The following is a 16,184-nucleotide window of genomic DNA, read 5'->3' as shown; positions in this document are numbered from 1 at the left end:
GGTACCCGACGATTTACTTGTTCTGCTGAAAGAATGGGCCAATGTGAAGTAAGAACTACGGGTGGGCCCCCATATAATCGGGGTTGTGGGTGAGATAATCGGGTCTGGAATTATTTATTGATAATAAATGGCGTATGGACGAAGGGAAGAGAAGAAACACGAACGTGGGGACGACGGGAAGGAGGAGGATCTCGTGAACTATGTGGTGGTGGTACGCGTGAGATGAGATGGATACAACGAGTCCGTTCGCCCGTGAGAGGACGACGTGATTTTTCTAAGACTAACGCGTGAGGTGGGCCCATATCAGACGGACGCATGCAGCATAGGTCTTGGTTGAATTTATGTCAAAATTGCCCCCCTTTAAAGTAATAAAATCTCCACTGATGTGATGGATATATGTGATGTCCCCAATTATTTTCAGGTTTAGGTACACACGAAATCTGATGTGATTAAACGAGAGACTTTTGCGTTCGAATCGAATAGTTAATTGTTGAACCAAAACGAATTATTTTTTTCGATTCAATTCATGTTTGTATAAAGATGAAGGTCTAAGTTGGTTCACATTCGTCCTGCTATCCCTCAAGTCAGTTAAAAAAAATTATAAATAATAATTAACGTCGATTATAATGGCCGCATGGGTTTTTATAATGGGCTTAACTCAATAACATATTCTACAATATATACAAAATATTTCTCCAGATTTTTATATTAAGTCAATATCCATATGACTAAATTATTGATTGAGGCCCATTTCTACCTACCGATCCGACAAATATGGTTCCTATCATCCCCACCAAACTTAGCATCAAAGGAAGGTCGTCTAAGAACTAACATCTACCATCTGTATAATCACGGTGACCTCGATAGACCAAAGAGCGTGAATCTAATCGATTCCGCTTACCCATGTCCAGTGATAAAAGAAAGAGATCCATCAACAATATTATAGTTTTGTATTATTTACTTTAAGGTCGTTGTGATGTTAATTCACATGTAATGCCACTTCCTCGTGGCATTGTGTTCCACCAAACATCGTTTGGCTTCTTCTTGAGAAAGAAAAAGGTTGCTGCTCATCCGCAGTCAAATACCCTATGCACTCACTCCACTGGCTCAAAAGTAATTGGTAAAAATCTACTGTCAACTGTCCTTACCAAGCCAAAATCTAACTATGCTTGAATTAAAGGAGCCAAACAAATCCATTCGGTGACAGTGTCTTACCTCACTGATGCCTTGTGGAAAAAATTCTCATCCCTTGTCTAGAGGTTGACAAATCACTTCGAAAGGAACACCTGCAAGAACACTTCAGCCTTGAGCATTTACCTTTAGAAATGAATAATGCCAAAGGGAAAAGATATCTATGTTTCTGTAAGAGTATCAGAGAGTGATCCACAACCTTGTTCAAAGCCCAAGGGATTTTCTTGCTGCGAGAAAAATTATAAAAAGAACGGGAGATGAGAGAAACATGATGTAAGGAAGGCCTTGTCGCAGTGTGCTCTCTTCCTGTTCCTCCTTTGTAGGACTGTAGTCATCATTATTCTCTACGAATGCATCAAAGTAGGTCTCATAACCTGTTTTCCGTATAATCGATGAGCCTGACGCTTTCATCATTTCCATAGCCTGTGGAATATAGAATTCCATCGTCAACACTATTTGGTACTGATTGTCACTTTCAGTTTATACCACCAATTTGATCCAAACACCAGCGTGCTTTATATTTACAAGGACATATGATACTTGGAAATTTAGGAGTCTAGTGGAATTTTCACCTACTAATTCGTAAATTAGACTAAACAAATATTACTTTGTATCTCCAGTACCTGAAAGCTAAAAGCAAACTGCCTTGCTCTTTTGCTCACTTGAACATTCGGATGAGACTGAAGCTTCTCATACATTGCTCTAGCCTCATTTGGCCTGGCAACATTTTAGACAGACGTTAAACGAGCTTAGTTTGTGTCCTAGTCAGAAAAGTTTCGGTCAAAGGAATATGATAAGACAGCTGGAAATGAAGGCCCATTTATGTCAATAAACCATATGTCAAGATATATGGTTTTAAGTATCGCCATTTAATGTATCTCAGAAGGCAGAAGTCAAAGTTAGTTAAGCTGGAGAAGGTTAAGGCAAAATTCCCAAAAGATGAACCAGCTAATGGATCATCAGAAGCATACTACATGAACATTTATTTCAAAGAAATACATAGTCATTACGAACAACCATACCTGCTCAATGAATCTTGACATATAGACCACTGCAAAGCAGCTTGTCCATGAAGTTCACTCTGCATTACCATTATTAAGATGATGTGAAGAAGAAAAACAGAATTAGTGAAAAAATCATCGATATTGAATGATTATCCATCAAAGTGGCCCCAATGCTACAAAATAAAGTACATATCACAAACAATATATGTAGTCACTAAGACTACCATGCATTCTATACTTTTTGCTGATATGTATACAATGCCAGTTACAACACACAAACACTTATAAACATACACAAAAGGTTACCTTTGTAATGTACTTTTATGGATGCTATTCCATCATGAGGGGTTTTGTTATGTTGTCAGCACAACTCTACTGGGATGCACCTTGTGCTGGAAAAAACTCCTCAAAAATTGGCCTAGCTAATATGAAGCAGCAAGTATTGGCACGAATGCTTCAGCATAGCCCAATTTAATACAGCTGAATGTGGGACACCTTGTGTCGACCCAAACCATTGTAATTTCCAACTAATTTGGGACAGTTCGGTTTCTTGCTGTTGCGGCATGTGTTTTACAATTAAATCCACCAAGTATACATGAGTTCCTGATCAGTAGTCTAATGAAGCAGCAGTAAAACAACTAATTAGAGTCTCTATGACCGATCAAACAATTTTAGCCAACCAGTGCTTTAGAAAATCTTAATTTATCACTAATATATATCTCCAAAAAAATAATGGATACTGACATCGACCAAAAATATCTATTGTCAAGATATAGTGATCACATGATAAAAATTTGATTGAACAAGTAGAAATAGTGAATATTGCACAAACTAAAAGCTGATGTTGCATCCTTTTTAAATGATTGCAGAAGACTACTTTAAAATTGTAAGGTAGAATGATATATCGCAGCCATAAACAAGCATATAAAGGTTCTTAGTTAACTACTTGAGTTACTGTAAATGCTGCAAAACTTCTCCATCAATTAATTTTATCGTATGCTTCAAGTAGGAGGTTCTTTAGCCAAGCCCTCTGGTTGGCCCAAGATCAGAAATCATGCCATTTTGTTGAGATTTAAATGCATATTTAAACATCAAATGTTTAATCCTATAATGTTTAGATCTGCAGAATGGCTGCTATTATTCAGAGAGATGAAGACAATTGCACCTAAATTTATGCATTATGTCATGACAAACACAAAACAATTTCTAAAAATAGGTTATATAGCTACAGATAAATTACCTGAAAAACCACATCTTTCATAATCTTTTCATAAAAAGGCAATGCTTCCCGTAACCTTCCAAGATCCATCAATTTATCACCTTCCTTCAAAGCCTGGACATGAATAGCTTAGGAGTCACCATGGTTTTCAAGCAACAGCCGATGCAAGTTGATGTACTGTTCATGATATCATACTTTCTAGTAAAATGATGTGCATTATAATCAGTCAACTAGCATAACAGCATTTACATCAAGTTTCTGTTTCCATTAATTTTTTCACAGAAAATAGAGCTGTAAGAGCCAGTCTCAAACATGCAAATGACATCAATTAGCATGGGAAATTGGTTATATATAAATCAAGTCGTCAAGTAACACCAAAATTCTCCAGTTAAAATGGTGAGATAACAAGATCTCATTGTAACCAAAACCAGTGAACAATTTTGCAATAAGCCACTTAAGTTTGTGACCTCCAATATGGAATCAACTATCAGATAGTTATAGGCATATCATCCATATCTTACTAGCCAACAACTTACCTAGATCTGAATGTGTCTCAAGACACTGTTTTGCTCAAACCCAAGCAAATGGCTTATTCTTTGGCTCCCTAGATCAATTTGGCCCAGAAACCTACCAAAGTAGTTTCAAGTTTAGGGCTAGTTATTTCATTAGGTTTAGAGCTGGGAGAACTCTTTCACAACACCTTTGGCCTCTCACCACCTGGCATCACCAAAGGCATGCTCTGACACAGAAGGATGAAAATCATTGACTTGTAACAAACAAGAAAAGTTATTTTAACTGATATCATCTGGTTTCATAGTTTCTTCTTTATTTTTTGTCCTGTTCCAACAAAATATATATTATGAACATCTTTTCCTGCTCTAAACTGACCTGAGTATCAGTCTCCTATAAGACCAATAAATACCAGGCCATACTAGATGGTACACCTGGTATTTAAAACCTTGCATAAGAGTAATAAAAATGTCAAGTACCATGTAATGAAAATTGTGCAGAGGAATTCATTTATGAGGAAAAATATATGCTAGTAAAGTGTTTTTGACATATACCTTCTCACATTCAGCTTTTGTTTTAGCATCAATCATCAAGCCCATCTTACTTTTGTAGGCTGCTAATAACTCCCTAGTGCGTTTTTCTTTAGCTGCTTTACCTTCGGCAGTTTCCAGCACCTCACCAGGTTTGATATTTCTTCCTCCACCAAACTAAACATCAAAAGAGAACAATATGAAAGGATATGGAATAAAATCTTTATAGGATATCAGGAAGTGGATCACGATGTGTAAATAGAAAACACTGTTTCTAATGAACAAAACACTATATTGTCATAACAAATAGGATAAAATTTTTATCTGTGAGAGAGAGGGAGCAGAAGAATCAAGAGACAAACTACTTGAGATTTAGAATTGTTCTATGCATGGTTAAATCATGGGAGGAGCCCCTTTCCTTGTTTTCCTTTTGATAAAGAAGAGAAGAAAGAAAACCAATCATCAAAAGATGACTTCAATAGATAACCAGACTGCACACATCTACCACTTAACTCATAAATATGTCTTATGATTGTATAGTGTATGTACTAATACAACAGTAGTCATTACTCATTAGAATATGCTATTTCATCCATTTGCATTACCAGATGACATACCAAAATATATTAAAAGCAACAACTACTATAAGTCTATCACTATCCTAAATGATTATATTAAGAAATCATTTTCCAATAAGAAAATTGTAAAAAAATTTCTTCGGATAGAAAGATTTTCCTTGGTCCATTTCCGATCAACCTATGTAACAAGATTCCATGAAAAAGCTTGCCAGCATTATAAAAGTAGTTCACCTTTCCAGACAAATTGTTATTTACTAGCAAATAAGCATTATACAAAATATTTTAGTTTTTCACCAACATGAAAAGGGGATGTATTGACAAAAAACTGTCAATAGATCCAGGAACTCTGACCTGTTGACCATCTACTTTCTTGGGTCTCTGACATACATGCAAGCATTTTCCATGTCAGATCCTTTAACTTTTAAGATCAGCTAATTCCCAGAAGTGACGTGTGCTTCATGTTAGATCCATTGGTTGCTAAGAACAAGACCCATCCACTTCTTAAAAACAACTCCTTCCCAAGACAAATTTCACATCAATGGTATCGACACTTATTTTTATTGTTTGCTCATCCAGAAGATCACCATGGTACACATAGGCAATGCTCTCATCTCTTGTTTGGGTACAAACATGCCAAACTTGCTTGAAGCCAAGCCAAAACAAGCTCCAGTCCAGTTTTCTGCTCTAAAATGGCTGAAAATTGATCAGTTCCTGCCATTTCAGCCAAAAAAAACCATGATTGCCACGTTGGTTATCGAACTATTACTGATAATTAGATAACAGGGGCTTCTCTTGCACTATGGTACATGCATCATGGATCACCGATCACCATATTATCACTGCATTTACTACATGTTAAAATCTGCCAAAATAGCCCACTTTTGGAAAAAGTAGGAGGCATAGTAAAATAATGGTGCATGACGGCAGAATTAAAATTTGAATAATGTTGCACCCTTTCCTTTGCTAGCAGCTTTTAACTTGGTGAACATATCTGCAATAATGAAGAGAGGTTGAAAGCTCCTCGATCAATACCAAGAAGAGAGAGAACAGCAAGAGCTCGCCCTCTAGGACATTCCAACTTGGACAAGACAAGCCCCATCCATGTTCTTGATGGCTGAGGAAGAGGATAAGATGCCCAAGCCGTTTGGCTTACACTTTCTCCAGGTCAGTCATCCTCAAGGTCACATTTAGAATGGTATTGGTAGTCCATTCCAAGTTAAAACATCATCCCTTCCCATCGTCGATGTGAAACTATCTGCACTTGAAACGCATGTGGAAAAATAAACCTACCCCCAATCAACTGATATTGACACGTGGAGTTGGGAGCCATGCAGGATGTTAACATGGTAGGCCCATTGCACTCGACGAACTCAGTTGCCACATCAACCACCAAATCAAGACGGAATATTTTCTATAAATGCACAGATCCAGAGTATCTTCTTTAGTGACTCAGTTATTACTATTCTAATGCTCTAAAAGGAGGTTCCTTACACAGGAAAAGAAATCTTCAGTTCTTATGCTCTATTTCTCCACTTCATTCTAATACCCAACTTGCATGCTTTCTAACTTAGAATTAGAGGATCCCATCAAGCACATTTCCAAAGTCCCCTTTGTCTTGCGGGTTTACCAGATTAGTATACCCATCTCAGCATCCACACTGGACTCGTCCAGCTTAGTTCCATTCTGAAAGTCTGTGATGCATTCCGTACAAGGAATGAATCACGTCGATTCCAATCACACCTTGGATGGATGATCCAATTCAGACATCATCAGTAATTGAGCATTAAAAGTCCGTCACTCGGATATGGGTGGTGAGTACATATATGGATCGTAAGATCAAATTCAAGATATAGATACAGGATTGAGAAAAATTCAAATCCGAGATAGAAGTATAGGAATCTGTCTAGAAGACCCAAAACTGATTATATACAAATATTTATTTTCAAAATTATTGTATATTATTTTTAAAGCTAGTTTAAGATTGAGAAATGACGTCTCTTCCAGCTCGTATTTTCCTCTTTTCTCTTATCTTTCTCTTCCTAACCGGATTTATGTCCAGTCATGTGTTTGTATCCTTTGGGGGCATTCCCTTTTCATGCAACAATGCGGATTGGCCTAGGTAGACCGAGCACTAAAGAGTAAGCAGATGAGTTCCTATCATTACTCACTAATCATGTTACATTTACTATAACCTGCTTAAAGTGTACAATTACAACTGGATAATATTATTGCAGACCAAATGACCACTGTAACATACATAGGTCTGTGAATTAGACTGATACCTACTCAAGATTTGGACTTAACATTTGTAAAAATAGAAATTGTAACTCAACAATTTAGGAAAGCTTCAAGATGATTTTTCCCACAAGTTAGAACTAATGCAGGAAACATATTACTAAAATTTAAGGCCTTAGCCAGTATCATGGGGTTAGAGAAGCATATCCATCTCCAAATCGTTTCACATATCTCACCTGGTCAAGTTACCTAATTTTAATGGGTGATCATTTTCTAATAATTGATTTCACAACCTAAATTGGTACAGCCACAAGTTACAATTACGTGAACAGTATTATAGCTTGCAACTAAGGAGTATTGGTGTACACATTGATCAACAACCAACGAAAGACAAGTATAGAAAAATAGCATTAAGAGACACAAACTACTTAACTGGCAACTGAAGAGCACATGGACATTATACCGTCTTAGAAATGTTGCTGGGCCTTGGGAAGACTCCCCATGTAGAAACCTTGGGCTTATAAAATACCATGTTATCATCATTCTCTTCTGGATTCACAGTCACTGAAGGGGTTGACTCTCCAAACTTGCTGGGATCCCCAACAATAAGCTCCACTTCAGGCAAATCCCCTTCTGAAATTGGTTCTATAACCGGATTCAAGCCAGGTGGCCTTCCTCTATATGTTTTTTTCTCCGCAAAATCAAGCCCCAAAAAGTCAACACTAGATACTTTCAACTCTCTCTTCTTACTTTTCTCTTCAAGTAGCTCTCTTGAGTATGGTAAGCTCATCTTTTGTGGCCCTACCGATTGAAAGAGAAATATAAGTCCAGCAAATTAGCAGAACAATATCTGCGCTTTCTAAGAGTAAATCATTATACAATTCCTATGGCACTCTTGAGAATAAAATATTCTACTTTAAAATAACTCAGCCACAAAAAAACATTAGATAGACAGGAAATTTTCAAAAAAAAAAAAGAAAAAAGAGACTCTTTCTTGATTCCAGTCCACAGTTCAGTCTTACAATGCACCCATCAGGAGAGACCGGGAAAGGTTTTCTCTTGTATAAGTTAAATCTTCAATTTAAATCTATCCTTTCACACTAGTTCCACAATAGTTAATTAGCCAAAGACATCAAGAGGTTGAGAAGTTCAGATTGGAAGCAAACAAATCTCTTTAAGGAAACATGTAGGTACAGTAGAAGAAAGATCAAAGTTGATTCTCACCAATTGCTTTTAATTTCCCGAAGAAAACAAAGAATTAAGAGAAACAAACCAAAACATCAAAATTCTCATATCGATGTCATTCGAACCATCAGAAGCGTAGAATCCATACCCGGAGCTCCTTTGCCCTTCTTGTACTCTTTAGCTCTCTCCATCGCGAGCTTCACCGCCGAGGGGACCTCGGGGGGAGAGTCATCACCAACCCCCTCGATTCCAGCACTGGGGCTGGGAGGAGGCTCGGGTTCCGCGATCGGGGCCGATTTCTTGTCTTTCTGGTAAGCTTTGGCTTTGGCGAAGGCGAGCTTCACGGGGTCGGGGGGCGCCCCCTCTTCTTGCGAGTTTTGGTCGGCGGAAGAGGCGCGGTTTGGCGTAAAGGAAGAGAAGGGCCTCGTCCGGAAGAGGAGGACGGCGGGCTTGGCCGAGGAAGAGTTGAGTTGGGTGGGAGCGAAAGCCCAAGCGGAGGGAGGGAAGGACGAAGAAGCCATCCGAGGCAGAGAGAGGTTTGGAGACTCGGGTAGATCTTTTACATGTACTTATGTGGCTGTGCTAGACATGTTATGTCCATACACTAAGATGGTGTACGTCGGATCGGATCCGCCATACAAATCCGAAACCTATAAGCTTACTAATCCGAAGTAAGGATTGGATCCACTATCGAAAAGACATCGAGAGACCCCATAAGAAATCCAGAGACATTTGCTGACGTAGTACCCAACAATGTGAAACAAATAATAATAATAATAATAGAAAGTTTAAGGTCATCCGTACATGCGGGCTAATCTAATAAAGAAAAAATGACGTCTGTACCCGTTTGTTAAGCCCCTGCTATACCTGTCACGTGAGTAGAGGAAATAGTGGGTCCCAGGTTAGAAACTTTGCGGGAGCCACTTCTCCAGCGAATCATAAGTCAGAGTCGAGTAGAAGGCGGTAGAGGGATTGGGAACACATTTCCGAAAATAAAAGAAGCGAAAAATAACTGACGCGGTGGGGCCAATGCGTTTACGCTTCGTCACCGAAAAGCCGTTGCTTCGGACTAATCGGAGCCGGTGGTGGTTCGGGCACCCCATCATGGCTCTATAAAGCGATAACCCAAACATCGCTTCGGTTCTATCCCAATCAAACCCCACCAATAATAACAGCTCGCTTTTGGCCCTCTTCTGACGACCCATCGAAGTCTTCGGATGTTTTGAGCAGTAGATCTGAAAAGGTAAACGATATATGTTATTTGAATCGGTGTGTTATATCCATGATTTAGCTGCAGTTATCTCTCGATCTGTCATAAAATCCAGAAGAATCGAGTGATCTGAATCATCGATCATTCTCTGTCGATGTGATCCCCCAATTTTGCGATAATTGCTGGGTCTGGACGATCTGATCTCGATGCTGCTTCTTCCATGAGGATGTGGTAGATCTTTGCATGTCTCTGAATCGATTTGCTTGTAGGGCCCGTCCCGTTGATTTGAACCCTGATATGGCCATCAGTTTTAGGGTAGAATCGGCAGATTCAGATAGATGGTGGCTTTGCCCTCAGAAAATAAGATCCGGAAACTTAAACGCTGTTTTCTACCCTAGCTAGATTCGCCAATTATACTTCTCATTATCGAGTTCAAATTCTCGATTGACGCAACCAAATTTGTGCATCTTTTGATTTGAAATTTTGGAAGGGCAGCTTGGATTAAGTTTTTTTGCTGTTTGTTATGGTGGGCAAAATAGACCAAGATTGTCAAATTTCATTAGCTAGATTTTGTTGTCTATGGATCTTGTGCGTTTGTCAATTACCTTATTGTTCTTCGTTTTCGACTACTTTATTCAATTAGTTGATGGATTTTTATAGTCCAACCTAAAATCGAAGACCGGATCATTCATGTAGGTTCTTTTAGATCCCTTTTTTCTTGTTTTAGTGGTTGATATTGATCTTTTTGATGAATCCGAATGCTTTTTCAATCTCATGTTTGGCATCTATTACGCATTTTAGTTTTTCATCGTATTATGCATATTTTGATTAATGCAAAAACACTCTATTCTATGTTAGAATTTTTCAAGTCATTTGCTTGAGAGTTTCCAGAACTTGCTAGAGATCAATCGATTGTCTGCTATGTGAGCTCAAAAGGTTTTACTTGTAGGCTTAAGATGTTGCGTTCTCATTCATAATTTCTTTTCCAATTGCTTCTAAATATAATAGCTGTATTGAGAATATATTTCCTACTTTGCAGCTTGACTCCATTTTTCAGTAGCAAAATCCTGTGTAGTCAGTTAAATTGTTTTGAAAAACATCAAATGTTATATTTCTCCTTTGACTTTTTTATTTTTGACTCTAAGCGTTTATTCAGTTGATCCATTTCCACATAATTTATTCATTAGTCCACATTAAACACCATAAGATAGAACTTATAGCATGGTAGCATTTTTTTTATATGATTTATGGGTGCAGATTAGATTAAGTGTTGTTTGTTTGGTATTAGTAAATTAACATGATTATAACCTCATACTATCTAAGGTAACATGAGCTGCTTCGGCTGTTGTTTCTCCCTCCAAACTTTGATGATCTTAAACTTGGTCTCAGAGTATGAATGTATTGAATAATTGTACTGATAAAGAAGAAGGACCACAGCAGTTGAATTCATCCATTATTCATGTCATCGGGAGAAATGAACAGATAATGTGCATAATTTCCCAAAACCTAGATCGCTTATGTTTGTTAGTATTTAGATCAATAACTAAAGAAGGGTAGATGAAAAGGTATCGGCAAGCATGAAATGATTACAATGGCTTTATTTTGAGCGACATCGTTGTCTAGAGAAGCATTTTTATTGTCCAGTAAGACCTTCTAGATTATCTAATTTCATCATGCTTGTAGTCAGAAAGGAAGCAACGACTGGGAGACAATGAGTACAATGGCAGCGTCATCGGGAGCAACTGGAAAATCGATGTTGAACCCCGATGCTCCACTCTTCATCCCGATGGCATTTCAACAAGTGGAAGATTTTTCAGCAGAGTGGTGGGAGTTGGTGAAGACCACCACATGGTTCCGTGAACATTGGCTCCATCAGCACCAAGATCAAGAAACCTTTGATGCTGCTGATGATGATGAGGATGTTATAAACCTGCTGCCAGACTCCTTTGATCTTGGCGTCGGTGATGAGTCATCCATTCTCGAGGCGGAGCATGATGATGCAGCTGGAGACCAAATTTCCATGGCCCTGAAGAAAGAAAGAATTGGTAACGGTAATTGACCGCATCTCATCCATAATGTGATAAATCATAAACAATCATGTCCGATAGCAGCTATTGTGTTCTTTTGGGACAGGTATTCTGAGTGATGCAGATGCAGTGGCAAGGAGCCTGGGCGTAGAATCTCCGAAGAATGGAAGTAGATCAATCTTGGAACCAACAAAGCATCGGGAGAAACCTGCCCAACGCCTGAGCCCGAGGTGCGGCCCCCACCATGTCATCCAGCAGCCTCGTTGAGAGGCATTCGGTTGCCAGCCAGTGTGGGAAGCAACTTGTCCTTCTCTCTGTATAGAAGAACTTAAAAAGCAGCTGTTAGCTGTAGTGTTTGTTTAGTTGCTAAGTGTTGGTTGGCAGTGGCACCAAACTCAAGTAAAAAATTGTGAAAAAGGTGTAGAAATGTAGTAAAGTTGACAAGAAGTTGTTGTGCAGCGCCGGGGTGTTTTCATAATGTTCCATATATCCCTGTTAAATTAATTGCAGTGTGTGAATGATTCATGTTGCAATTGACCGAAGAATTAATTTTCAGAACCGCACCCTGCTAAGAATTTTTCTTTTATGGACAACTGAATGGAGGAGCACTCATAATGTACCCACCGGCACTGTTTTCACAAAATATAATGAATGTGAGTTTTAATTCATATCATCAACTTCAATCTTTTTTGTTTTCAAGATTTATTTTTTGGGTTTCTTTTTATTCCTTACTCTGTGAGGATGATAATATGATCGACAACTATTTGTTAATGCTTAGAGATGGACATCCCGACATCACATGATTTATGCCTTGATATTATTTGATCGAAAATTCTGATGTCAAGTGGTGGAAAACTTGGGCAGCAAAGCATATGATCAGGGTTACGTGATTGACATCTCGATATCATATAGCTAATATCATCTTGATGTCATGTGGTGGGCATCTATCTGGACATCACATGTCCAGTAGCACTATAGCGCCATGAAATGAAATTGATATTATCTTCACAAAATATAATAAATTTATGTTTAATTCATATCAACAACGATATTCTTTTTTCTTTGATCAAGATTTGTTGGAGTTGACAATCAATCTATTTATGTCTTGCTATTTGGGGTCAATATCTACTTGCTATGTGGACAATACACTAATGTCACTCGATGGACACCTAAATACCACACGGTCAACACCCTTACACTATGTGGCCAAAACCTCAACGTCACGTGGTGGATACTTGCACCACATGATCGATACTCTAGTGTTATGTTATCAAAATATCGATACCATATTATCACAAATAAAGCTATAAGCAAGATGTATATATATATATATATATATATATGTCTTTCAGTTTTATTCATACTTTGCAAAGAATATAGAGGATTTGTAATAGGCTTGGAAATATCATTTTGATTGGCTTTTGTAGTCGTTTTAAGCTTGTAAATGCAGGTTATGTACCGTTACCATGTAGAGACAAAATTGCCTAGAAACAAGCCACCCGAGCAATCGTTTGAGGGTTTTCTAGCTACGTAAAGTGGTGCAGAATATCAGCCAACATAGCAACCAAGAGCTACCCCGATGGCATATGGCTAGATGGCCTTTAGGGTAGTATCTAGGGCTAGTTGGCTGTCTTTCTCCATAATAGTATCATGTAGGCACTTGTGGAGACTTTTGACTGTGGCTAACCATTTTGGTTCCTTTGTCGTATGATCGTTCAGAGTTTACGAAGTCTATATTTGTAATTTACATTGTCTATCAAGTGTTTGTTGAAATGACTACTTGTGGGATCCTGAGTTAAATGCTTCCTCTAACCCGTCTTCTTTTTTATAGGTCTTTAAGGGACCATATTAGGTTTTAGGGAGGTTGACCCTTTGTGGACGGACATGCAAGGGTGTCGCACGAATTTGGCAAAACCAGCTAAGCCCATGACAAATGATATCAGATCAGGACAAGTATATTTAGAAACACTTAGCATGCAAACGTGGGGAACCTAACAAGGTTGCATTGAGGGCTACCAATACGCGCTGTCATTTGAGGGAAACAAACATTGAGATGTAGGGAAAGGAGACGCTCAAAGGAGCGAGCATCCAAGATCGACATTTAGAGAAATAACTAACTCTTCGCATGAGAGACACCATGAGGATAAACGGGCTAGGAAAAACACATAAAGCAGAAAGGTTGGAATGTTTAAGTTTGGGCTATGGCTTGATGTTGGCAACCAAATTTAACGGTGCTCAAAGCAAGCGAGATGCTTGACAAAGGATGAGATTGTGCAATGAGGGATAGGTTGCTCGATGATTGAAAGAGTCACGCAAAGCTGTTAGAGATGAGAAGAATTGCTAACTTAAAGAATTCAGTACTCGTGCAAAGGCTTGTATGTGGACGATGGATTGTCTATGACTGTCCTAAGGAGATCAAGTACTCTAGATCTCTCATTTACCCAACAAAGGAGCTTTAAATATATTTAAAGATCCTTTAAAGAAACATAGTGAAAGACAATAGTCATCTACTTTATTTCTCAACAGAATGTCAATCGAAAGTGAAAGTGATGTGAACTTACTTGAAGGCGTCAACTAAGTGAAAGAGGAATCGATGGGTAAATTTTGCAAACGAATGACTTAAAAAACTTCAAAGTCTATAAGGCGATGCTCATTAAAGTTCTAATAAGCATCCACCCAATTTAAGCGGTGTGATACGGTTGAGAGACTAGTGCGTAACAAAGAATATTTTTTTTCTCATCTGAAGGATTCGTAGGAACCAATAAAGATTAACACAACCCCACTAACCTCACACCAAAGTCATAGTCATTGGCAAGTTGAAGTAACATAGTGGATTAAAGTTCGACTACTCAATAACAACGGCATAAAGCAATTGAGAGCCAAGAGACATATTGCAAGTAGAGCAGAAGATAAAAAGATCCAGTAAAAGCGAAGAGATGTAGCGTCTGTAAAGGCTTCGATAAGGATATCGAATGAATAAGTGGGGGAGAATGTCATAGTCAAAGCTGTAAATAGGATGTTTGATGTAATGCTCGTGCATGTTTGTTTCTTTTAGTTTTGTTCATACTTTACACTACATGTAAAGAGCTTACAATAGGCTTGATAATCCCATTTTGGTTAGCTTTTGTGGTTGTTTCAGACTTGTAAATATAAGTTGTGTGCAGTCATTGTGTAGAGACAAAACTATTTAGAAACAAACCATCCAAGTAGCCATTTTTTGGGTTTTTATAGCACTGCAAAGTGGTACAGAGTGTTAGCCAACATAGCATTTAGGAGCTACCCAGGTGGCACATGATTGGATAGGCTTTTATGGTAGTGTCTAAGGTGGTTCGCTACCTTATTCCATAGTAGTATCATATAGGCACTTGTGGAGACTTTTGATTGTGACTAACCACCTTGGACCCTCTGTCTTGCAACCGTTCAGAACTTATGAAGTTTATACTTACAATTTGCATTGTCTATGAAGCATTTACTGAATTGGTTACTTGTAGAATATCAAGTTAAATGCTTCATCTAACACGTCTTCTCTTTTGTATGTCATTAAATGATCATAGGAGGTTGATCATTTGTAAACGAATATGTAAAGGTGCCATACGACTTAGGTAAAATCAAGTAAGTCCGTGGTGAACACATTGGCATCATGACACCTCAAGATCACGTGGTCACCACCCTAATGTCAAGTTACTAACACCTTGACACCACATGAGTAACATTCCTTAAACATTACAATCGTTGCATGTTCTCGAGATTTGACACAATGCAATCTCACCCAAAACCATAAAAGATGTGTAATCATCTCCGACATTAAGACGCATCTTTGACCATAATGATCCTAAAATCTCACTATGAAAGGCCCACTAGGTGCGTTCCCCAAGTCCCTAAAACTCTCAAAACTCTATAACATTCAATTTTTAAGGAGTTGACATTTGGTCGATAACTCATAATTCAGACTAACTTAAGTATGGGTTCAACATTTCTTGACACTGGTTTGAGACGAGTACCAAATATGACTCAACATTTGGCTGACACAACTCATAACTAAGATTAACTTACACATCACATCTTGACCTAATTTCATTTTTGTTGGGTTCGACACATCCTAAATTGGGTGGGTTGAACAATCCTTGATATTAGTCTAAAACAAAGCACAAAATAGGACCTCCATTAACTCTAAATCGACAGTCCAGATTAGAATCTTGATTGACTTCAAATTCACAACCCAGTAGAACAACCAGATGCTGCATTAAAAACTGGCGTCGATAATAAGTCTTTTTATTCCTTCACGTTCCATCACACAGCAAGTATAACAATCCATACGAAGGTAACTCGAGCCAACCCACACTTAGATAAATTAATCCAAATGTGGATGCGTGAGTTAAGATAAGAGTCCAAACCCGACAACTGGTCGAGTTTGGCTAAGACTGAAGCCTCAAAGAACATCCACATATCTAACAGTAAAACTGCAACAGCATAGCCACAAATAGATCTCTCTCCA

The 16,184-nt window shown here is 38.3% G+C and overlaps 2 protein-coding genes across 6 annotated transcripts; one reads left to right on the top strand and one right to left on the bottom strand.

The window, feature by feature from the left end:
• Nucleotides 1-927: 927 nt before the first annotated feature.
• Nucleotides 928-9,007, bottom strand: LOC135620104 (uncharacterized). Its single transcript, XM_065122768.1, has 8 exons — nucleotides 8,601-9,007; nucleotides 7,731-8,068; nucleotides 4,479-4,631; nucleotides 3,436-3,528; nucleotides 2,214-2,272; nucleotides 1,815-1,908; nucleotides 1,391-1,614; nucleotides 928-1,286 (listed from the first exon to the last, which is right to left on the bottom strand). Exons 1-7 carry the CDS (start codon nucleotides 8,971-8,973, stop codon nucleotides 1,396-1,398), a joined length of 1,329 nt encoding a protein of 442 aa, XP_064978840.1. The 5' UTR covers nucleotides 8,974-9,007; the 3' UTR covers nucleotides 928-1,286; nucleotides 1,391-1,395.
• Nucleotides 9,008-9,550: 543 nt separating this feature from the next.
• Nucleotides 9,551-12,193, top strand: LOC135620102 (protein EARLY RESPONSIVE TO DEHYDRATION 15-like). Of its 5 annotated transcripts, none has more exons than XM_065122765.1 (3): nucleotides 9,551-9,695; nucleotides 11,346-11,713; nucleotides 11,796-12,193. In XM_065122765.1, the coding sequence occupies exons 2-3, from the start codon at nucleotides 11,374-11,376 to the stop codon at nucleotides 11,954-11,956; spliced, it is 501 nt and encodes a 166-aa protein (XP_064978837.1). In that variant the 5' UTR covers nucleotides 9,551-9,695; nucleotides 11,346-11,373; the 3' UTR covers nucleotides 11,957-12,193. The 5 variants fall into 5 exon arrangements, with proteins under 5 accessions (XP_064978837.1, XP_064978838.1, XP_064978836.1 ...); XM_065122766.1 differs by having other exon boundaries at nucleotides 9,559-9,695; nucleotides 11,350-11,713; XM_065122764.1 differs by lacking the exon at nucleotides 9,551-9,695 and adding an exon at nucleotides 9,726-9,893 and having other exon boundaries at nucleotides 11,346-11,707.
• Nucleotides 12,194-16,184: the final 3,991 nt, after the last annotated feature.

The sequence above is a fragment of the Musa acuminata genome, chromosome BXJ2-8, assembly GCF_036884655.1.
Source record: "Musa acuminata AAA Group cultivar baxijiao chromosome BXJ2-8, Cavendish_Baxijiao_AAA, whole genome shotgun sequence".
Lineage (NCBI taxonomy): Eukaryota > Viridiplantae > Streptophyta > Magnoliopsida > Zingiberales > Musaceae > Musa > Musa acuminata.
Note: the sequence above shows the minus strand (reverse complement) of the source record. Positions and strands in the feature narration are given on the sequence as shown.